At 40.6% G+C, this 25,485-nt stretch overlaps 1 protein-coding gene across 1 annotated transcript in view; it reads right to left on the reverse strand.

Annotated features, from left to right (window-relative positions):
* Positions 1-3,942: 3,942 nt before the first annotated feature.
* The window catches only part of LOC106563139 (tumor necrosis factor receptor superfamily member 10A), a 36,139-nt gene continuing 14,596 nt past the window's right edge, over positions 3,943-25,485 (reverse strand). Inside the window, exons 2-10 of the mRNA XM_014128395.2 lie at positions 20,279-20,450; positions 18,955-19,086; positions 15,136-15,247; positions 11,073-11,206; positions 9,738-9,827; positions 9,575-9,633; positions 8,969-9,265; positions 8,480-8,516; positions 3,943-7,008 (exon numbers count right to left, since the gene is read on the reverse strand). Of these exons, the coding sequence (XP_013983870.1) occupies positions 6,707-7,008; positions 8,480-8,516; positions 8,969-9,265; positions 9,575-9,633; positions 9,738-9,827; positions 11,073-11,206; positions 15,136-15,247; positions 18,955-19,086; positions 20,279-20,450 (1,335 nt within the window). The 3' untranslated portion in view covers positions 3,943-6,706. The remainder of the gene's footprint in view (positions 7,009-8,479; positions 8,517-8,968; positions 9,266-9,574; positions 9,634-9,737; positions 9,828-11,072; positions 11,207-15,135; positions 15,248-18,954; positions 19,087-20,278; positions 20,451-25,485) is intronic.

Genomic DNA, 25,485 nt, shown 5'->3' on the forward strand with positions numbered 1-25,485 from the left:
GAGAATGACAGGGAAACCAGTAAGTGGATTCTCTCATGGGTAGCGCGATGTTTCAAGCTCAGTGATATTGTTTTGTGATTTGGGGTGTTTTGCCTTTTCTTGCCCTCAGACTGGAACAAGGATATGTCCTCCCTGCTGCTGCTTCATCTCCTCCCACCACCAGCAGGAGGGAAGAGGACCAAGATCAGTGCCAGTGATGCTGTGGGCAGACTAGTGCACTTTCATAAGGTAAGATGATACAATAATTGGTGTGTAATTTATTTTTGGGGTTGTCTCTTTGTCTTAACATGTGGAGAGTGACTTAAAAAAACCTTTGTATTGCAGTCATGCTGCAGCATTGTAGACCATCTTGATGGGAGCCATGGTCGACAGCCATACCTCCTTGCCGTCGGAAGAAGATGGAGCAAGATTGACAACTACTACATCGTGGTGGACAAAAGGCTTGTTCCCTGCCAGGCAACTAGTGGTCGGTCTGTGTGCGTTTGATGAACTGTTCTGTTGATTGAAAAGTCTAATGCTCAGACGGTTTACAGTGAGGATGACCCTAAGATTGTCTTGCGCGGTAAAGATCAATTTCAAATGCATTTTAATCAGTTGCAATCAGACCCACAGCTCACATCTGTGTATGGTGTAAATAATTCTAAACTAAACTGTTTGCAGCACTTCCATGTTTGTAATAATTCTTCTGTTTACATAATGCATGACATTCTTGAAGGGGTGGCTCAGTTTGAGTTAACATTTTTGAATATGTCTCTGAAAATGTTATTTTGAAACGTGCGCTTCTCTCTAGAATCTACTCGTTTGACTATGGGTATTTGGAGCGCAAAAACCGTCCAACTAAAGTCAACCTAGAGAACAGTGGAAATAGCCTTGCACTTAATTCTATTCAAACTCTATCTTGTGAGAAATGTTCCCTTGATTTTGGGTGATGTTGTTCCACCAGGAAATGAGAACTGGAATTTGCTGCTCATCCTACTGCAAATAATCATTGTTTTTTTCCTCTGTTCTTAGCCAGGGCATGACTGTGAATCTAAATAATTTGATAATTGAACATCACCCACTTTTTAAACAGTTGTACTTACATAAAAACGTGTTACCCAAACATCACTTTATGATACATTACCCAGCATGCATAAGAGAAATCGGTTCTTCATTAAATATGTGGATCATGAGGTTTGAGGCAAAGCACAAAGTCTTTAAGAACACCCTCAAACTTCAAGAACATTACTAAGTTCCTTGCCAAAAAACACCAATTTGCTATAGACCATCACTGGGAGACATCACCATTGCGACATACTGAATATGGACCAATGAAAGCATTTTCCCTGAGTGATTTTACTGGTGATGATGAGTTGTCAGCATCACTTCAGTTCACTATGCAGAAAGCCATTTACTCTACCAGCTGGGTTAAGATGGATGGCACGGAGTACAGAGAGGGACTGCTAGTTTGCAGTAAGATGGAGCATGAGATCATTGTGGTTGACAATATTGTATACCTATTGCTGGACAAGTTGCATACGGATAATTTCAGTGAACATCACCATGCATTCACTGTGTTTGATGGTGTTGATGACAAAGGTGTTATCAAAGTTCATGATCTGAAATGTTATAAGCCGTTTGTCCTTCAAAGTGCTTATGGTGCTGATGAGAGCCTTTATGTTGTTCCTTTGTTTGACATGATAGAGCAGTAGTCAGATTATTGGCAACTTTGTCAAGAAAATTGCATACCTAGTCTTAGGAGAACTTCCACTTGTGTTAAATAGCAACTCTGCAAATACTCTTGTTCTCATATAGTACATGTACTGAGGCGCCTGTGATGCACTGTTTTCATTTTAACGCGGCTATGATGCATTGTTTTCACTGTGATAAGCGCCTCGATACATGTACTATATGTGATGCACTGTTTTCATTTTAACGCAGCTGTGATGCATTGTTTTCACTGTGATGAACGCCTCGATACATGTACTATATGTGATGCACTGTTTTCATTCTGATGCGCCTGTGATGCACTGATTTTATTTTAATGTGCCTGTGTTGCACCGTTTTCATTTTAATGTGCCTGTGATGCACCGTTTTCATTTTAATGTGCCTGTGATGCACCGTTTTCATTTTAATGTGCCTGTGATATACTGTTTCACTTTGGCCTAAATAAATGAAGCAAAGCAGAGTTACTACTCTTGTAAGGAATCTTTTATTGCTCCTGTTTAAGTCACTTACAACTTGCAGGCTTGATTTATGAGTGGGAGAGAACCAGACCAAAAATGTTATTTTCTAGTGTGAATATTGAGCACTTGCTGGTATCAATTCAGCTACAGGATGCATTCTTTAAAGTTGATCCTGAACACTGAAAGGTGTTGATGCTTAATACTGAGGGTGTTGAAAAAACACTCCCATGGGTCATTTGAACAACATCTGAAGTGTTATATTTTAATAACACTCCAAGTGTTTCAATATGAACACTAACAAAAGTGTTAAATTAACACTGAGTGGCCCTATATAAACACCGGACGAGTACTCAGCGTCTCGCAAAGACACCCCCACACCATCACACCTCCTCCTTAATGCTTCACGGTGGGAACGACACATGCAGAGATCATCCGCTCACCTACTCTGCGTCTCACAAAGACACGGTGGTTGGATCCAAAAATCTCCAATTTGGACTCATCAGACCAAAGGAGAGATGTCTACTGGTCTAATGTCCATTGCTCGTGTTTCTTGGCCCAAGCAAGTCTCTTCTTCTTATTGGTGTCCTTTGGTAGTGGTTTCTTTGCAGAAATTCAACCATGAAGGCCTGATTCATGCAGTCTCTGCTGAACAGGCTCCTGAGTGGTGCAGAGGTCTAAGGCACAGCTTCTCAGTGCAAGAGGTGCAAATACAGTCCCTGGGTCAAATCTGGGCTGTATCACATCTGGCTGTGATTGGTAGTCCCACAAGATGGTGTGCAATTGGCCCAGTGTTGTCTTGGGTAGGCCATCATTGTAAATAAGAATTTGTTCTTAACTGACTTGCCTAGTTAAATAAAAAAAAACAGTTGAGATGGGTACGTTACTTGAACTCTGTGAAGCATTTATTTGGGCTGGTTTTTGCGACTGCACTTGAAGAAACTTTCAAAGTTCTTGAAATTTTCCGGATTGACTGACCAAGTCTTGAAGTACAACAGTAAGGTATTTGCTTTTTGGGGGGAGGGGCTGCACACACACACACACAAATATTAGTCAAGGGACAATCTTATCTGCCCAACATCTCAATACACTCTTCGGCACACTAGCTCTGGTCCAGGACATTGTGCAGCCAGCTAGTACACAATAGCTGAAGAAACAAATAGTTAATCAATTCTCTGTGTATAACAATATTCTTAAATACTTAATAATATGCCATTCTTTCACACATTGTTGTATAATATACAAAACCACTGAGTGCAGTATTAAAATAATTTGGAATTAATTATTCAAGTTATTCAGTTTTGAAATACAAAATATGCAAATTACAAAATGACATATTGGTTTCCTTACCCTGTAAGCAGTCTATGGACAAGGTATGACAGCAATCCATGCCTTGGTTTAGCTTCCTGGCACTGTCTCCACATGCTAATGTTTTAGCAATTGTGGCACAAATCCCATTGAAGTTATATTAACATTTTCTGCACATCGTGTTCAAATTATCTCCTGTATAAGTGACTTTGTGGAGCTTCACAATACATTTTAGATACTTTTAGATTATTTGGACATGATGCAACAACAAAAAATGCTAATATCAGTCCCATGACTTGAATGGGATTTGTGCCACAAATGCTAAAATTGTTAGCATGCGGAAATATTGCCAGGGAAACTAAACCAAAGCATGAATTGCTGTTATACCTTATAGGGTAAGGAAACCAATGAGTCATTTTATAATTTGGGTAAACTATCCCTTTAATACAAGATTCAGTACAAAAGGCAAAGATGGGATATTTGTACAAAATGTTTATTTCAAATTGACATTGAACAAACACAATGGCTTTGACACATTCTTATCTGAAATCCAGCCACTAGCAAACAATTGTCTAAGGGAGAAAATGACTTAAATAAGAAAAAAGTTTTTGAGCTATGCAACTAAATAAACAGAAGTGAGGTGAGACCGCCACAGCACAAACATGATTTGAACACCAATGTATAATCCTAACTCCTAAAAGTTCATAAAAAAGAGCCAAAAGCAGTCTCAAAGGTAATATTATAATGGAAGAGGTGTGTTAAAAAAAGTTTGTAGAAAAGCATTATGTAGAGTTAGAAAAAAAAGGTCCATAGAAATTGATGCAGGCTGTTTTTTCATTGTCCGTCAATAGATGGCAGTGCCAGCACTGTAGCTTCAAATCTGTCAGCTATAAAATAGAATTCTTCTTTTACATAAGTGTAGCCACTAGACTAGAGGGAAAAAGGGGCTAAACCAAGTTTAATGTGCTCATACTTAGTAACCATATACTAGTACTTAGGTCTAACAATTAACCACTTAAGGCCTCGCTTAGTCTATTCTACGTATTTTACTTCACACTTCATTCGGTTCCTTCAGCTTTAAGGCTTTTCTTTTTTGTTAATAAAACTCTCTCTCTCTCTCTCTCTATATATATATATATATATATATATATATATATATATATATATATATATATATTTATATATATATTTATATATATATATATATATAATGTGAAGCACATAAAACCACTCTTGGTAATGTATGTACAAAGGACGCTACAGGAAATAAACTTGGACTTTTCAAAAAATAAAAAAGAACTTGGACTTAAATATCCAGAAAAGCTTTCCTTCATCTTCTTGACAGAGCCAGACAATGAGAAACAACGTGATTTGCGTACCTGTATATTCATGTCTTTGTTGACATGTATAAAGGAGTCCAACTTTTTATCAATACATTACTACCCTTTTCACACTACTGAGCCAAACCGAGCAGAGCTATACTGGACAATGTGAAAAGTACAGTGTGAATCAGGCAGAGAGAAAAATGGTTTTCAATAGTTCACAAATGTTGAGTTAAGCATAATTACAAGAACCCCAACACAAAAGTGACCTTATGATGACCACCTTGATTGAATAAGAAACTCTATGTGCAGAAATGGCATGTATACTGTAACTATGAACATCTTTGACAGTATGTGCACTGACTGAACATAGTGTTTGATCAGTGCAGCGTCATCGAGCAGGACAGGATTAACCCCAAATGCAGGTCAGCCACTCCTGTCTACTTGATCTCAGTCATGTTGCCCTCTAGATAAATGTAGTCATTATAACGTAGCAACACATTACGGCCCTATTCAGTTTTACAGGGTTGCTGTGTTGGTAATTGAATAAATAATGAAACGTAATTATCATCCGTTTAAAATAAATATGTCAATAAATAAAACAGCTATGAAACCTTGAGGGCTCTGAGTGTTTGTGGGAAATGTTTGAGAAACATTTGACTAACAAAAGAAATAGTTACGGAAACTCCTTCTAACAAGTGTTGTGTGAGAACGCATCAACACTGAAAAACAAAATAACTAACAACGCAGTCTATAAAACATTCAGTTTAGTCACTTATGCATTTAAAAAAAAAAACATCCTCACCCTTACCTGCACTTATACACTTTAAATGAGCCTATGGCACGTTTTAAATCATAAACAAATTCTGAAACTTCAAACAACAAAACAGTAACAGTAACGGACTACCGTATAACACATATTTACACACAAATATTAAAATGGACCATATCTAAATGTGGCTAAAATACTTCTAATATGGTCATGACTCATACCAACCTGCATTTTAAACTAACATAGTACAATATGGTCCATATTTTACTGTAATTTTTAACAGCATTATGCTTAAATGGCCTATCTCTACCTGTACTTTAAACATATAACCTTCTGCCTAATATGGGCATTTGTTACCTGTAGCTCTAAACCCTACACGTGCCAGATGCCAGTGCATCAAGTAGACGCAGTATCAGTGACATAGTGGTTGCGTTCCCTTGCTCAGACGTTACATGCATCAGCCAATGGTTGCGTGCCACGCCATCAACTGTGTCATCGACTGACAGATTGGTATAACATATGTTGTGATTAGCTGATACTTAAAATACCTATCCAGCCATTGTAATATCAGGCAGGTGTCAGCAACGCCTGGGCATAGGAACGCGCAAGCTAATGCCACTCCTACAAACCAGTGTATGTCCCTGTCCCAGGGTTCGGTATTGGCCTATATTGGCCTATAAGCCATGTCAGTCGCTCAGAGAGAAGGGGTGGGGCGAAAATCATGGAGGTCAAAGCTGAGCTCCAGACCCACCCACTGGAAAACAACATCAACATCCATCAACAACATCCAACTCTTCCACCATTTTATGTTTTTGTTTTGTTTTAGAACACCATGAAGACCGGACACACCAGGCCGATAATGCTATCTTCAAAAGAAAACAAGGTCCATCTTCAAATGTTTTGTTTTAGAAAGCACTGGCCTTTAGGCCAAATACACCAGACCATATTGGCAGATATTCGAAAGACAACATTGTTTCTCTCCAACTCCTCCATTGGTGTTGTTTTAGAAGCACAGGCATATAGGCAGAACACATCAGGCCAATTAGGCCGATAAGAGTTGACGTTGTCTTTCATCAATGTTTTTTATTTAACCTCAATCCACGCATGTCTCTGAGGCAGCGCCCCCCAGTGGGCTGGGGGTGTCAGGGCGTGTCTGCGTGTTTGTAGTAGCCCTTCTGGATGGCAGCGAAGGCAATGCTCTCAGCGGAGCGCCTCTGGTCCAGACTGAGAAGGGCCTGGAGCAGGGCGTTGATGTCCGCCTTCAGGCCCTCCTTCTGCATCCAGTTTTTCAGCAGGTCATACACCTTGTCGCCAGGGGGGGCACTCTCCGCCATCTTGATGTGGTTGTCATGGACGCCGATGTAGCGAAAAAACTTGTTGTGGATCCGCACGTCCAGGCACTCATCGAAGAGGTCAAAGCTCTTCTTCAGGGACGTCTCATCCCCTGAGGAGAGAAAGGAGAAATGGTTCATTGTTGCTGATATCAAAAATAGGGGAGTTTCTCCTCCTGACCACCAAGAAAATATGGGCTCTAGTTATAGACACTAACTAAGGTTCAAACTTTTTTCCTGAACCAGTCACATGATCAGGAAAAAAACTCCCACCCATTATCTTAGAAAACATAACTCTTTATTATGATATTTCCTTTTAATGATTATTGCACTTTAAATAATACATTTTAAAAAAGGTAAGCAGCAAAAACAATAAGAGAGCTTTCTATAGATAAACATGTACAGTCCTGCACTGATTTAATAGTGCTCCGCATCAACTACTATCTATTTCAGAATCTGTGGAGGTCATTAATGTTTGTTGAAATGTATGTACATCTAAATTGGTGGTTTTGTCTTTATGTTTGTCTTTATGTTGAAGTTTGGTCCCAGCCAATGTCATGTCTAGTTTTGGGTCTATGTTTGTGGAATGTTAAGTTGTCTATTGTCTTTTTATATCTGTACATTTGTGTATTGGGGTCCTGAGTGGCACAGTGGTCTAAGACACCGCATCTTAGCGCTAGAGGCGTCACTACAGACACACTTGTTCAAATCCAGGCTGTATCATAACCAGCTGTGATTGGGAGTCCCATAGGGCGGCGCACAATTGGCCCAGCGTTGTCCGGGTTTGGCCAGTGTAGGCTGTCATAGTTAAGAACTAATTCTTATTTACAAACTTGCCTAGTTAAATAAAGGTTAAATAAAAAACGAAATAAAACGATTAAAAAAATAAATCTGTAGGGGTCTGTTCAGGCAGTGTGCTTCCCCTATCACATTTTGTCCATTTTCTCAGCCTTACAATAGAGCTCCTTGTTAGGGTCCAAATTGTAAATTGTTGCTAACCTTATAGTGCCGGAGAGTTAACTCATAAAGCAATCAACCACTGAATACAAGGTAACGAGGTTTAAACGTGGAGCCGTTAGTAAATAAGCGCTAGACACACAGAATTTACTTCAGGGAGAGAAACAAACAAAGCCAAGCTACATTGACTACATACTAATATAGTTCAGTAGCACACACTCTACTAGTTAAATACCTTATAGGAGTCTCTATTCATCAAATTAAAATCGTAGGATGAAAGGACCCCATATAAAATCCATAATTAAATAATGGATCAAATTCATGATTGTTTTGATTTTCTGAGGCCTGACTTTAACTCAACGGTATTCCATCTATATGGGGGTGTATTCAGTGAGGTGAAACGCTCCGAACCTTGCATATAGAAATGTAACTAGTACACCCTATTTACCTGACAATCACACAGTATTTGTTCTATCCAATAGATTTCTATCTGACAGTTCAGTAAAAATTCTCTCTTCTAACCAGACCCCAGTCAGGACAGGATGAATGTGTTGTTTATGGTGCGTGTGTGGAACCCCTCCCTACTAGGACCCGGCCCACCCTCCAGCTCTGTGTGGGGTCTCTTACCTATCAGGGACACCAGTCTCTTCTGCAGAGGATCATCCTGAAACACGACAGAATAAAAAACAAGAGTTAACCACAACCCTTCTACAGACCACCAGGGGCCACCAGGGACAAATCTGTTATCCGTTTATAAATATGTAAAACAGTATTAGTATTATGAAAGTCTGCCTTGGTTAAAATACTGAAAACTTTGATAATGTTATTGCACTTTTTAGGACATGTGTCTGTTGCAGAAATGCACAACTCCAGTCTCTGCCCTCTAGAACTGAAGTTGTGCTCACATGATCTGGTGCACGTAGGGTTTGTGTGGTTTTGTGTCCTAGGCCAAACCTAGCCCCAGGGTCCCTGTCCCTCTGTCCCCCCCTCCTGCTATCACTGTATCCCCTACCTTCCCCCCTCTCTGGCTCTGGTCCTCGTCTAACCTCCTCTGCCCCCATATCCCTCAAGCTCTCCTACCCCACAGCCCCCAACCATCACCCCTGCCTCACTCACCCTGGCTGTGGGCTGCAGTCTCTGGGTGGAGGGGCTGTGTCGGGGGGAGCTGCCCGACGAGGCTGCCCCGGCGGTGGGCAGGGCCGACAGGCTGGTCTGGGAGGAGCTGGTGGTGTTGGGCAGGCTGTCGCCCAGGCCCCGGTCCTCGTCCTCCCCCAATCCCAGGGGAGGGGAGGCCTTGATCAGGCCGCCCTGGGTCTCCTGCAGCAGGGGACGTGACTCGGGACGGACCTCCTCCCCCTCCAGGCCAGCATTCTGGCTGTTCTGTCTCTCCTCTGCTGTGGGTCCACTCTCACCCTGAGGGAGAGATAAATAAAGAGAGGGAGAGATAAATAGAGAGAGAGAGAGAGAGAGAGAAGTAAGGAGACGGCATGGAGAGCGAGTGTGAAGCATGGAAGTTCACTTAGCAGTTCACTTAGCATGGAAGTTCACTTGGAAGTTCACTTAGCAGATCAAAGTACACTCTGAGACACTCTGAGAAGACGAATTAAAACATTTCACCACCAGAGATTCATGTCAATCCAACAGACATATATTGATCTACACTGACGATATATAACATAACCCCAATAGCATAACTAAAGGGATAGAGATGGGAAAACTTACAATGGCAATCTTCACAATGTCACTGGAGTCACAGCGACTGTCTGAACCTGAGAGACAAACTAAAACACAAAGAGAACTATTAGAGAACCAATCTACAATGTTTTGAGCCAATATGTATTTCAATACACAGGAGTGGCAAGAGACATTTATTTTGGTTACTCACCTGGCCGAAATGTACATGGCCTCTTGATCCAAAGCCACACACCAATCACGATGACGAGGAAGAGTAAGAGCAGAATGACCAATGGCGTAACTTTTGGGAAGGGGAAATGAGGAAACAACCATTTAGAACATTGGTATTCAAACATTTTCAGCAGGGACACCATTCTTTCCGCCAGAATTCTGGGGACCCCATTTTTTCCCAAAACAATTTCTTGCGACCCCACATCAAATCTAATGACACAACTTTAAAATCTGTATATTTAGATTTTTAAATCAACAAATAACTTTCAATTCATTGAATTTTTATCTCTTATCAAAATGAAAAGAAACCAATAAATACATTGACTCAATATAATTGGATTTTTCAAATGATCTTTCTCAAAAATGTTTGCATATTGTCCCATACAATAATCTGTACTCTTAATTTGGTGTACATAAAATAATACAAATATATTTGGGGCGACCCCACTGCAGTTCCCCCAGGACTCCACTAGTGGTCGCAACCCCGAGTTTGAATACCACTGATTTAGAATCATGTCTCAGACACTTTACTAAAGTAGGAATTTGCGCTCCACTGACGAGCATATGACATCAACTATATGCTGTTCATTCTCTTTATTTGATTGGCCCTCAATAAAAATGATTCAGAGCCTATAAAACAGAGAGATAAAGACTTATGTACAGTGGTGTAAATACTGATGTAAAAATACTTTAAAGTACTACTTAAGTCGTTTTTTGGGGTATCTGTACCTTACTTTACTATTTATATTTTTGACAACTTTTACATCACTTTAGGCTCTGTAACATAACGCGAAGGTGGAGAGGAAGACGTGAATTGCGTGCTCTCATTTGACCATAAAGCAGATTTTCCTAAAGAAAATAATGTACTTTTTACTGCATACATTTTCCCTGACACCCAAAAGTATGGTCCAATTCATCCACTTATCAAGAGAACATACCTGGTCATCCCTACTGCCTCTGATCTGGCGGACTCACTAAACACAAATGCTTCATTTGTAAATTAATTTCTTAGTGTTGGAGTGTGCCCCTGGCTATCCGTAAATAAGAAATAAAATACAAATTGTGCCGTCTGGTTTGCATAACATAAGGAATTTGCTATTATTAATACTTATACTTTTGATAAAATACAAATTGTGCCGTCTGGTTTGCATAACATAAGGAATTTGCTATTATTAATATTAATACTTATACTTTTGATATGTAAGTATATTTAAAACCAAATACTTTAGTATTTAATTTTCTATTAAGGTATCTTTACTTCAAACTCAAGTATGAGGTTTGAGTCCTTTTTCAACCACTGCTTATGTAGACCTACCTATGGTCTCTGCAGAGATGGGGGCGGGGGTGGGGAGGGCAATCGGGTGGAGGGTAGTAGAGACGTCCCGTTTCCTACACACAGTGTTGGAGATGGGGGTGCATTTCTTCACCTCCTCCTCTCCCGCTTTACACCTGGGAAGACAAGAAAAGAGATAGAGGAATTAGTATTTTATTCTTTGAAGGGGCTAGTGTTAGTTCAGTATAGAGCATTGGTTAAAATAGTGCTAATCTCAGATCTGTTTGAGTGGTCTTGCCAACTCCTATGGCCATGCCAATGACCATAGAAGTTGGCTATACAGCACAAACAGATCTGGGACCAGGCTACTGTTAAGTATGCCTAATGGTGTGATCTCTGGACTGGGGTCTGGAGGTGTAAACAGGGCTCTAAATTGTGACAATTTTGGTCGTATATGCTCCTAAATATTTTTATAGAAAAAAATCTACCACATAATAATTGTTGTAATGATTACGCTTCGCTGTACCGCTATTTCCGAGTGCCCTAGAGAAAAAAGCGAGAGCAGATTCGTGACCGTCATGATTGCACCATTACTACAGAGAAAATATGTCTGGGCGATATGGCCAAAATATCATATCACAATATTCTTCTCATTTTTTACGGGATGATGGTATTTGACAGTTTTTGAATAATACAAGTTCTAAATATACTTAACGAGTAGTGCATGATCCTAGGGTGGACAACAAATACATTGTAAGTGGTTTTAATAGGGCTTTCTCTCTCTGTGTTATACTGTTCAATCGAACTTCAACCCCAAATAACGTTCTGCATTTCTGGATTTCCTTAATTCATTTGTTATAATTCCCACACTGTAACACATTTGTTTTGTCTTTGTATGCCTCTATTTGGTGAAAAGTCACTTTTCCTTTTTATTATTTATTATTCTCATCTATAACCATGTATTTTCAATGGATTCAATGGCAGTTCTTACTTTAGCCACGAGGGACTGATTTCTAGGGTGCTTCTGGAGCCAGCGCTGCCTCACAGGCAATATTCATAGAAAGAAAAATACATGTGCTAATCCCGAAGCACTTGTAAAATAATTAGCAGTTCTCAACTGTTAGCAGTCTATTACTATTTCGAGTTTCATCACTCAGTTATTACATTTATATAACATTAAACAAACCAGACATTTAAATACCGTTATGTAAAGTAACAAAATACATACATCACCCTTACAAAAAAAGACAGCAGTTTTGAAACTACAGTAAATGTGCAGTAATTGCAGTCGACTGTGGTATTGTGAATTCAGTAATTGCAGAATAATTGAAGTAGAAGTCGACCGATTAATCGGCAAGGCCGATTTCAAGTTTTCATCGGTAATTAGCATTTTTGGACACCGATTACGGCCGATTACATTGCAATCCACAAGGATACTGCGTTGCAGGCTGACCACCTGTTATGCGAGTGCAGCATCAAAAGGACCTTGTGGCTGCAGGGGGCCAATCTAAGTCGCTAGCTAGCATTAAACTTATCTTATAAAAAACAATCAATCAATCTTCACATAATCACTAGTTAACTACACATGGTTGATGATATTACTAGTTTAACTAGCTTGTCCTGTGTTGCATATAATCAATGTGGTGCCTGTTAATTTATCATCGAATCACAGCCTACTTCAACTTCGCCAAACGGGTGATGATTTAAGCGCGGAAAAAGCACAATCGTTGCGCCAATGTACCTAACCATAAACATCAATGCCTTTCTTAAAATCAATACACACAAGTATATTATTTTAAACCTGCATATTTAGTTACAAGAAATTCATTTTAGCAGGCAATATTAACTAGGGAAATTGTGTCAGGGTAAATGCAGCAGTTTTGGCCGCCTGGCTCGTTGCAAACTGTGTGAAGAACATTTCTTCCTAACAAAGACCGTAATTAATTTGCCAGAATTTTACATAACATTGAAGGTGTTGTGCAATGTAACAGCAATATTTAGACTTAGGGTTGCCACCCGTTCGATAAAATACAGAACGGTTCCGTATTTCACTGAAAGAATAAATGTTTTGTTTTTAAAATGATTTTCCGGATTTGACCATATTAATGACCTAAGGCTCGTATTTCCGTGTGTTTATTATATTATAATTAAGTCTATGATTTGATATTTGATAGAGCAGTCTGACTGAGCGGTGGTAGGCAGCAGCAGACTCGTAAGCATTCATTCAAACAGCACTTTCCTGCGTTTGTCAGCAGCTCTAGCAATGCTTGAAGCACAGCACTGTTTATGACTTCAAGCCTATAAACTCCCGAGATTAGGCTGGCGATACTATAGTGCCTATAAGAACATCCAATAGTCAAAGGTATATGAAATACAAATGGTATAGAAAGAAATAGTCCTATAATTCCTATAATAACTACAACGTAAAACTTCTTAACTGGGAATATTGAAGACTCATGTTAAAGGAACCACCAGCTTTCATATGTTGTCATGTTCTGAGCAAGGAACTTAAACGTTAGCTTTTTTACTTGGCACATATTGCACTTTTACTTTCTTCTCGAACACTGTGTTTTTGCATTATTTAAACCAAATTGAACATGTTTCATTATTTATTTGAGACTAAATAGATTTTATTGATGTATTATATTGAGTTAAAATAAAAGTATTCATTGTTCATTCAGTATTGTTGTAATTGTCATTATTACAAATATATATATATATATATATACAAAAATCGGCCAATTAATCGGTAGCGGGTTAGGGGGGGTCCTCCAATAATCGGTATCGGCGTTGAAAAATCATAATCGGTCGACCTCTAAACTGAAGTGATACTGCACTGTATCTGCAGTTACACTGCAAGAAACGTGTTATTTTGGACGCAGTATTTACAGCATACTGCAGTTATACAGCACTCTAACAGCAATCTTTTTTCGTAAGGGCAATACACCGAGTGTACAAAACACTGCTCTTTCTGTGACATAGACTGACCAGGTGAATCCGGGTGAAAGCTATGATCCCTTACTGATGTCACCTGTTAAATCCACTTCAATTAGTGCAGATGAAGGGGAGAAGACAGGTTAAAGAAGGATTTTTAAGCCGAGACAATTGAGACATGGATTGTGTATGTGTGCCATTCAGAAGTTGAATGGGCAAGACAAAAGTCTTTGAACGGGGTATGGTAGTAAGTGCCAGGTGCACCAGTTTGAGTGTCTCAAGAACGGCAACGCTGCTGGGTTTTTCACGCTCAACAGTTACCTGTGTGTATCAAGAATGATCCACCACCCAAAGGACATCCAGCCAATTTGATACAACTGTGGGAAGCATTGGAGGCAGCATCCCTTTGGAACGCTTTTGACAGCTATTAGAGTCCATGCCCCGATGAATGAGGCTGTTCTGAGAGCAAAAGGGGGTGCAACGCAATAGTAGGAACGTGTTCCTAATGTTTTGTACACTCAGTATATAGTAAAATACGGTTCGCTGCCCAGCCTGAGAAAAAACGTCTTGTTTCTAGCCCAAACCATTCAAAAGTTCTACCCATATTACCAGCGCTACGTTTTTTTTCCTTCCATCACGCTTTGGCGGACGTTATTACATTCATAAACCATGTTATGAGCTGTTCTAAAACTACTCGCGGAACATTAACCATTTGTTTACACCTTGTTCAGTCATGATACCTCATTAGCTAGGTAGCTAACAATCTGGTAATTTACCAGTATATCCAAACATTATGGGGCACAGAAAGAAAGGAAAGTGGAAAGCTTCTGACAGATCTCTTGCATGTCTTCACTCACTAGCTTGACGATCTTAAAGAAACAGAGTACATTCTCAATAGGAAATAGTGCTTTTTTCACAATATTCCACAAATGACTTTGTAATTTCAATGACAGGTATTTGTATCAACAGTTTTATAATAAACATGTGTTTACAGACGTATTAATTACATATTCGCTTCTAGGGCAAAACGTGCTTCAAAAGTAGCTGGAATTCTTATAGGCCCAATATAACCTGTATCTCAATCAGTTTTGTACAATTTCTTGTGGTCCTAAATGTTATGTGTGTGTTTTTATTTAGAGGCCTAGGTGTAAATGTTAAAGCTGGCACTCACCTGACACATCTCTTGCAGACCTCACAGGCCTGCTCTGGCACACAGAAAGTGCCCGCTTGACACTGGCACTGGGTGTCTGCTTTACTGGTACAGGGCACTATCTGGCTCTGGTCTGTGAAGGGAGAGAGGGAGAGAGTACTAATATATTCGACATTCAATAATACAGATAGCAGTTTATTTTCAGCTGGTATACAGTGCCTTCGGAAAGTATTCAGACCCCTTGACTTTTTCCACATCTTGTTACGTTACAGTCTTATTCTAAAATGGATTAAATAAATAAAAAATCCTCAGCAATCTAAACACAATACCCCATAATTAAAAAGCAAAAACAGGTTTTTATACATTTTTGCAAATAAATACCTTATTTACATAAGTATTCAGACCCTTTGCTATGAGACTCGAAATTGAGCTCAGGTTCATCCTGTTTCTACTGATCATCCTTGAGATGTTTCTACAACTTGATTGGAGTACATCTGTTGTAAATTCAATTGATTGGGCATGATTTGGAAAGGCACACACCTGTGGTCTCACAGTTGACAGTGCACGTCAGAGCAAAAACCAAGCCATGAGGATGAAGGAATTGTCCGTAGAGCTCAGAGACAGGATTGTGTCGAGGCACAGATCTGGGGAAGGGTACCAAAACATTTCTTTAGCATTGAATGTCTCCAAGAACACAGTGGCCTCCATCATTCTTAAATCGAAGAAGTCTGGAACCACCAAGACTCTTCCTAAAGCTGGCCGCCCGGCCAAACTGAGCAATCGGGGGAGAAGGGCCTTGGTCAGGGAGGTGACCAAGAACCCGATGGTCACTCTGACAGAGCTCTAGAGTTCCTCTGTGGAGATGAGAGAACCTTACAGAAGGACAACCATCTCTGCAGCACTCAGGCCTTTATGGTAGAGTGGCCAGATGGAAGCCACTCCTCAGTAAAAGGCACACGACAGCCCGTTTGGAGTTTGCAAAAATGCACTTAAAGACTCTCAGACCATGAGAAACAGGATTCTCTGGCCTGAATGCCAATGCCAAGCGTCAAGTCTGGAGGAAACCTGGCACCATCCCTACGGTGAAGTATGGTGGTGGCAGCATCATGCTGCGGGATGTTTTTGAGCTGCAGCGACTGGGAGACTAGTCAGGATCGAGGCAAAGATGAATGGAGCAAAGTACAGAGAGATCCTTGATGAAAACCTGCTCCAGAGCGCTCAGGACCTCAGACTGAGACAACGGTTCATCTTCCATAAGGACAATGACCCTAAGTACACAGCCAAGACAACGCAGGAGTGGCTTTTGGACAAGTCTCTGAATGTCCTTGAGTGGCCCAGCCAGAGCCCCAACTTGAACCCCCGATCGAACAGCTCTGAAAAGATTTGAAAATTGCTATGCAGCAACGCTCCCCATCCCACCTGACAGAGCTTGAGAATCTGCAGAGAAGAATGGGAGAAACTCCCCAAATACAGGTGTGCCAAGCATGTAGCATCATACCCAAGAAAACACGAGGCCATAATCACTGCCAAAGGTGCTTCAACAAAGTAATGGCCTCCTGAGTGGCAAAGTGCTCTAAGGCACTGCATCGTAGTGCTAGCTGTGCCACTAGAGATTCTGGGTTCGAGTCCAGGCTCTGTGGCAGCTGGCCGCAACCGGGAGTCCCATGGGGTGGGCGCACAATTGGCCCAGCGTCGTCCGGGTTAGGGGAGGGTTTGGCCATGCACGCTGACACAGTTGCCACGTGCATGGTGTTTCCTCTGACACATTGGTGCAGCTTACGGGTTAAGTGGGCATTGGGTCAAGAAGCAGTGCGGCTTGGTTGGGTTGTGTTTCGGAGCACGCACGGCTCTCGGCCTCTCGCGAGTCCGTACCGGAGTTGCAGCGATGAGACAAGACTTTAACTACCAATTAGATACCACGAGGTGTCTAATTGGTAGTTAAAGGGGGTAAAACTAACAATTTAAAAAACATATATTTAAAAACAAAGTACTGAGTAAAGGGTCTGAATACTAATACAAACCTGTTTTTGCTTTGTCATTATGGGGTATTGTGTGTAATTTGATGGGGAAAAAAATGTGGAAAAAGTCAAGGGGCCTGAATACTTTTCGAAGGCACTATATTATTAATGCACTAAGTTATACACTAAGTTATTCTTATGCAATTACCTTGCAAAATCAAAAAATCCAAAATAGCCACTAAATTGACTGCGTTACTCAAAAGATCATAGTGCGCTCATAAAATCTTTTAAAACAATGACCCAACAAGAACCATAAAAAAACTATTTCACAACATGTGAATGATAAGAAAATTAATTCTTAAGTAATCCTGCAGAAAGTAACTTTGTAATATAGCTGGCTAAAGAAAAAGACTAACAAGATGATATAGTAGCTGGAGGATACATTTTCTTAGTTTTGATTTAAATCTGTATTTTCTTAGATGCTCTCACTGTATAAGGCGTGAGAGACTATTTGATGAAAGCCTTCTGAAACTTCATTTTTTACACCACAACTGTCACGATCGTCGTAGGAACTGGACCAAGGCGCAGCATGATTAAAGTTCCACATATTTTATTAAGTGAAACTTTGAAAAAAAAACGAATAAAGAAACAACAAACCGTGACTTCAGAGGTGCTACATGCACTAACTCAAAACAAGATCCCACAAAACACAGTGGGGAAATGGCTGCCTAAATATGATCCCCAATCAGAGACAACGATAATCAGCTGCCTCTGATTGGGAACCATACCAGGCCAACATAGACATAAAACAACCTAGATAACCCACCCTAGTCACACCCTGACCTAACTAACATAGAGAATAAAAGGCTCTCTATGGTCAGGGCGTGACAACAAATTGTGCTTTCTAGCGAGAGTTTTAAGACAAAGATTTGTCTGTTTACACAGTGTGGACTCTGAAGTGTGTATGCACTGATGCACTCATATAATAATGTTCTTTCTCAACACCTCAGTGACTAGCCATTGGGCACAGACGTTAGTTCACATCTAGTTTTGATTTACATCTGGTTGAGTTCTCAACTAACGTGAATTCAACATGAAATCAACAAACAAATTCCACGTCATTGGATTTAAGTTAAAAGTTGAGTGAGAAAATTACTAAATGCCCTTATGTAGATTACTTTTTGCAAATCCAATTAGTTTTCCACACCATCACATTGATTTTTGGGGTTGAAATATCATGGAAACAACGTTGCTTCAACCAGTTTTTGCCCAGTGGGGAAGAACAAAACATGTCAATCTCCTGTAACAGTAGTCTCCATAGTCTCTTTTCTTTGGGTCAGGCCTTTCATTTGGCACAAAGACACATGGTGTGGGAGACAATACAACACAACCACATCCAACTGCTGTGCAAGGTAACGCAACCACACACATGACTCTCCTGAGACAGGTAACAAACAATCTGCATTCAGTGTGTGTGAAACAAAACAACAAAGACCCACCCACATATGCCATGTAATACCACTGGATCATATTACCATGGAGCTTTTAAGACAGGGAGAAAGCCACAATGTATTATTCTGCCCTCTCTGGAACAAAAGTCTATCAAGTTAAACTGTGATTGCCCAATGCTCCATGAAAAGACTTCCGGAATGGTTGTCTACCTTGGTTAATAGTTTATGAATTGGCAACAGACAAAAGAGAGGGTCACTCTGCTTGATTGACCAGAAATAGCTAACTTCATGTGAAATGGAGAGTCTCTTCTTATAACGACACAAACTTGTTGGAACACAATCCTTTAAGGACAGCTAAAGATGGCAGGTAAAAGGTAAAACAACAAACAACAGTTACAGGACTACAAATAAAAGTCAGAGGACTCCATTACCCATGCGACAGTGGGTACAGGGCAGGCAGCGGTTCATCCCGTTGGAGTGTTCTGTGTAGGACAAACCATGTTCGCAGGGCATGCACGTCCCTTGCTCCATGTCCCGGTCGCACGCCCTCAGCATGAATGTACCTGTCGACCAATAAACCAATTAATAAAAAATGTACACAAATACAAATACTCTGTTATAGCCTTTTAAATTGTTTTATTTAACCTTTAACCAAATTTAGGACACATTTAGCCTGTAGCATTTCTTCGAATAACACAGAGGGTGGTATGCTTATGTATGTGTGTGTTGTGATGGTAGTGTGTGTGTGTTTGCTAACTGGCATGGCATAAGTAAACTTAATACTACAGTAGTGGTTTTGTTTCTACTTTCTTGGTTGTAATGTAACATTATCATTTTTCGTGCTCTGTTCATGCATGCAATGCTTTAGGCACCTTATTATCATGTGTTCAGAGAAAAGATACTATCACACCAGAAAGAGAGGGAGAGTGAAAGAGGGTACGAGGGAGCGTGAGAAATGTACAGAGGAAAAGCTTGAAAAGGTAATTGGCATTTCTGACTAACTAGCTACAGATAGAGGCAGCGCAGTTAGCGACTTATCAAAATGCTATCTTATTGCAGCTAATTTACTAGTGTACAGTACGTATTTCAACTGTGGGTGTATCTCTATGCCTAGGCCTGTATCTTTCTTTCTCTATCTGTCTGTCTGCCTGTTCTTATCTGACTGACCCAAAAGGTCAAAACAGGTGATCTAATCAGAAAAGTATTCGCTAGCTTGCTAATGCTAGCAATAGTAATAGCTTGTTAGCAATAGCTTCCTAGCAATAGCAAGGATGCTAGTACTGCTATAATGTCCTTGGCTCATTCCACAGCGCTGGCATCAGTAAGGCAGTGGTTCGGTTTTAATGGGTCTACTTCCACTTTTAAAACAAACCCTACTCCCTGAATGTTTACTACTGTGTTTTGTTAAAAAGCATGGGTTGGGTTCCCAGCTGCTTGCTTGGACATGAGTTCTGCTTTGCTATCCTCACATATTTGGCATTACTCTGACTAAGGCACAGACTCTAATATGAACCATGTTAAAGAAGCTGTAAACCCAGTCCGAGTTACCTTCTCTCTGGAATGCCTGCTTATAATTTATCATAAGGACCGGTTCTATATTGGGTTCTAGGTTCTGTTCATAAGGGGTGGTTCTAGTTCTGGGCTCAGGTTTTAGAAACTCAGATTCGTCTGGCCTTGACTGAAAGCCTGGCAGTGTATAAGACCAACATTCTCGCTTGGGTTCTAGATCAGGTTTTGGGACTGGGTTCTCCTTACCAGCCTGGCAGTTGAGACAGCAGAGGCCCTGGTGGAGGTACTGCTGGTTCTCCACACAGTTTTTGTGTTGCAGCGTCCAGTTCCTGTCATCGCCGGACCACTGGGTCGCCACCACGCCATTCAGCTCTGCCCCACAGCACACCAGCCAAGAGCACAGCAGGAACACCACCACCTAGACGAGAGAGGGATGGAGGGAGAAAGAGGTGGATAAGAGATGGAGGGGGGAGACAGGGGAGAATTGTATTTATTTATTTAACCTTTAGTTAACCAGGAAAGTCAATTAAGAACACATTCTTATTTACAATGATGGCCTGGAAAGAGGTGATTGTCAGTGCAGCAAGAGAGAGAGAGAAAGAGAGGGAGAGAGAGAGAGAGAGAGAGAGAACAGGAGGGAGGGAGGGGTTCACATTGCCAGGTTCACACTCACCCACCCACCCACATTCAGAGAGTGGGCGGAGAGAGGACTGTATATGTTCTCGTAAGAAACCTTGTTTGAACTATCTGATCTGAACATCTGCACAGGAAAGCCAATTAGGAGAGCCGGACGGAGTTAGAAAATAGAGACAGAACAACATAACATGTGTATGTACACAGTAGGGCTGTCCCTGACAACAGAAAAGCTTGGGCGACCGAAGTCTTCTGTTCTTTCAACCAATCGATTGGTCTACATTTTTAAACGTGTATTTTTCCATATATATGTGTTTTAATCAAATCAACTATATGCATTGAGCTTATCTAATGCTTTAAGCTACGGTTTGATGAAATAAGACAAATGCCTCAAGACACGGCCAGAGATCTAGATACCTGACCCAACTATTCTCCTCCCTCTCATGCTGGCTTTCGCAGATTCTGTCATTACTCTCCTGAAGTTGCTGGTAATAGGAGTCGGCAACCTTTCTCATGTGGAATGCCAATATATCTTACCATTTCTACTGGTCTGCGTGTCAGTTATGGTTTTCAAATGCACATTTTCGTGAAACAGTTTAATTTAATTTAGAATATCTCAAAACCATTGTCATGTGGTTAATCAAAATTCTAACCAGATCTAAATGAAAATGATGCAAACCGAAAAAGTTACTTCTATTGCCATTGCCAACTATGTAAAAATAGCCTACATAAAGCCAACAAATAAAAACATTGCTGCCTGCAGGTAGAAAATATCCCGATAAAAATAAATATCCTATAAATCACATTGGCTACGCATGGCCTGTCTGCAACGAACTTGAAACATTGTATCAACCATTAACTTGTGTCCAGCCAAAGCTTGCCTAGCGAACTTGCAACATTGTATAAAATATTCTGGGCTCTCAGAGTTTTCCAACCAGTGACCTGGGGACAGACACAGCTGTAGGCTATTTGTGCAAGGAATAAGACTTAGGCAGGAGCTCACTGGAGCTGAGTACCGGCAGGTCAAATGTTCCACTGCTTGAGCTTCTGCACCTAAATATTAACAGCACCAGCACCCAAAATGAGTACCGGAACCTATTTATGTCCAAGTCAAGCACTGATAAGAAGTAATAAGGTAGGCCTATTTTATGACGTTTCCACTGGATCGGGGCATGACATTTTTCCCGTTCACGCCGAGTTGTTATCGAAAGGGAGAGAGCTGGAAAGATTTTTCAAAAACATTGAGCAGATATTGTAATCCGCAATGAATGTAAAAACAGATATTATTTGCTTGCTGTTTGAGGTGAAGAAAACATTACTTTGAGAAGCTCCACAGGTCATTAGTGGTGGTGAGTTAAGCCAATCAGAAATACTATCAGATCCCCAAATGGGCACAATTATATACCTACATTTGCTCACAGGCCAGGTAGCCTATAGGTCTACTTCTATGCATGCGCATCCTTACTCAACATTGACAGGAGTACTCCAAATAAAAGACAATGGCTAAATTGCCAAAACTCATAAATGGAATGACATAAACCAAAACTTGTTTCTCACAAGTGTAGCATAGGTTGTGCACTCTGCAAACAACGTGTCATCTCCGACAATGTTAATGGGAAGACTGGAATTATAATACTGAATGTACTAACAGAAATTACCGTATCCAAAATAACAAACATTGTAGATTAAAAATAATGTTGATAAAATTTGGGAAGCGCATGGCGATGCGGTACAGAGCTGGATTTGGCCTCTGTATGCCTCTGGAGGCTCCACAATTGTGTCACACCCTCCATATGGAGGCTCCGATCCACATTTTCGAATCAAGCATACAATGGCTTATAGTCTAGGCCTCCGCAATGGATAAGTTTACTGAGATGAGCGCAAATGTGTATATACAGTTGAAGTCGGAAGTTTACATACACCTTAGCCAAATACATTTAAACTCAGTTTTTCACAATTACTGACATTCAATCCTAGTAACAATTCCCTGTCCCAGGTCAGTTAGGAACACCACTTTATTTTAAGAATGTGAAATGTCAGAATAACAATAGAGAGAATGATTTATTTTAGCTTTTTTTTTATTTCTTTCATCACATTCCCAGTGGGTCAGACGTTTACATACACTCAATTAGTATTTGGTAGCATTGCCTTTAAATTGTTTAACTTGGGTCAAACATTTTGGGTAGCTTTCCACAAGCTTCCCACAATAAGTTGGGTGAATTTTGGCCCATTCCTCCTGACAGAGCTGGTGTAACTGAGTCAGGTTTGTAGGCCTCCTTGCTCACACATGCGTTTTCAGTTCTGCCCACACATTTTCTATGGGATTGAGGTCAGGGCTTTGTGATGGCCACTCCAAAACCTTGACTTTGTTGTCCTTAAGCCATTTTGCCACAACTTTGGAAGTATGCTTGGGGTCATTGTCCATCTGGAAGACCCATTTGCGACCAAGCTTTAACTTCCTGACTGATGTCTTGAGATGTTGCTTCAATATATCCACATAATTTTCCTCCCTCATGATGCCATCTATTTTGTGAAGTGCACCAGTCCCTCCTGCAGCAAAGCATCCCCACAACATGATGCTGCCGCACCAGTGCTCCACGGTTGGGATGGTGTTCTTCGGCTTCCTCCAAACATAACGATGGTCATTATGGCCAAACAGTTGTATTTTTGTTTCATCAGAGGACATTTCTCCAAAAAGTATGATCTTTGTCCCCATGTGCAGTTGCAAACCGTAGTCTGGCTTTTTTATGGCGGTTTTGGAGCAGTGGCTTCTTCCTTGCTGAGCGGCCTTTCAGGTTATGTCGATATAGGACTCGTTTTACTGTGGATATGGATACTTTTCTACCTGTTTCCTCCAGCATCTTCACAAAGTCCTTTGCTGTTGTTCTGGGATTGATTTGCACTTTTCGCACCAAAGTACGTTAATCTCTAGGAGACAGAATGCGTCTCCTTCCTGAGCGGTATGATGGCTGTGTGGTCCCATGATTTTTATACTTGCGTACTATTGTTTGTACAGATGAACGTGGTACCTTCAGGAGTTTGGAAATTGCTCCCAAGGATGGACCAGATTTGTGGAGGTCTACAATTTTTTCCTCTGAGGTTGATTGGCTGATTTCTTTTGATTTTCCCATGATGTCAAGCAAAGAGGCACTGAGTTTGAAGGTAGGCCTTGAAATACATCCACAGGTACACCTCCAATTGACTCAAATGATGTCAATTAGCCTATCAGAAGCTTCTAAAGCCTCTAAAGCTCTTTAAAGGCACAGTCAACTTAGTGTATGTGAACTTCTGACCCACTGGAATTGTGAAACAGTGAATTATAAGTGAAATAATCTGTCTGTAAACAATTGTTGGAAAAATGACTTGTGCCATGCACAAAGTAGATGTCCTAACCGACTTGCCAAAACTATAGTTTGTTAACAAGAAATGTGTGGAGTGGCTGAAAAACAAGTTTTAATGACTCCAACCTAAGTGTATGTAAACTTCCGACTTCAACTGTATATTTGTTACTGCTCAACTAAAATAATCTCGGTCGATCAACTGCCTAACGACCAAACAGTCAAGCAGTCGACGAATTGGGGTCAGCCCTAGTATACAGGTTTACACCATGTACTGGTTTTAAATTAAGGTGTGGAGTGCATGAGTCATTCAGTACAGTTGAAGTAGGATTCTGGCAATGTTGAATGGCCAGGTGGCATCACTGTTCTGGTGTTCAGAGAAGATCCAAGGGTTAAAGACATGAAGGGAGTTAAAAACAGATTGCATTTGTCACAATGTTGCTTCCATCCCTCTCCTTGCACCAATATTTTTTTTACACATAGACAAACAGACGCTTATGAGAGTTCAAAGCTCATCCAAACCATTTCAACCTATTCAAAATGTCATTTTGGTTAAACCTATTGTCTTGGACGACCATGATCCTCCCTAGTAAGGAGATAAGATATCTTATAGCTAAAGCTAGCACGTTGCTGCCTATAACAGATTGATTCCCATCATCCCAGTAATCCATTCATGTGCTAGATAATAACAGGGCTTGCATGGATGGAGGGACAGAAACGAATACGGCAGAGGACTTTAGTGTGTCCCCCAGGCACGGGTGTTTGTTCACACACCTTTTCATCGTGTCATTGTGAGAAGGCCCTATTCACGGCCGAACAACACGCTTTAGTTCCTCTACTTCAAATGACCCACATTCTTAAAGCCGGGCTCTTTGACTGGGCTGACATACGACACCACCACGAACCGCCTCGGACGTAACTCGAACCTTCCTATGTAAAAGAGCGGCCTAGTTTTGATAGGTTTTGGCTCTCTTGTACCCCACCTTATCCAACCACCCTCCGACCCCCATACCTCGCACACAGGGCTCAGTTTAATCGAACCCATCATTTTTACGCAATAGCTCTTTTATTTTTCCCATGGTCAAATTAGATAACAGATATATGGAAGTCACTGAGCACAGATACATGCACAGAATAAGTTGATTATTGTGGATAGTCAGATTAATCTAATAGTTTGTTTAAAATGTTTAGCTGCTTTTTAAGAAGAACGGTTTCTCTAATAATGCTGTTTACATGGACATGTCTGAAATCAAAAACTTTTGTTAACGCAGAAAATCGCCTAATCAAAATAAACATTATACCATAGTGACCATGTTATTTTTGTGAAGCCTATTTGATTCTGAGATCGGACATATAAAGTTTCTGTGTGAAAACTATTTCTGAAATGCATTCTTTCAGTTTTTCCAAACTCACTTCACTCGCACATAACAGGGAGACTTGTGCTACCGGTGTGGCACAGGTGCAGATCAAATACACCGCTGG

Source organism: Salmo salar, chromosome ssa11 (genome assembly GCF_905237065.1).
Source record: "Salmo salar chromosome ssa11, Ssal_v3.1, whole genome shotgun sequence".
Taxonomy (NCBI): Eukaryota; Metazoa; Chordata; class Actinopteri; order Salmoniformes; family Salmonidae; genus Salmo; species Salmo salar.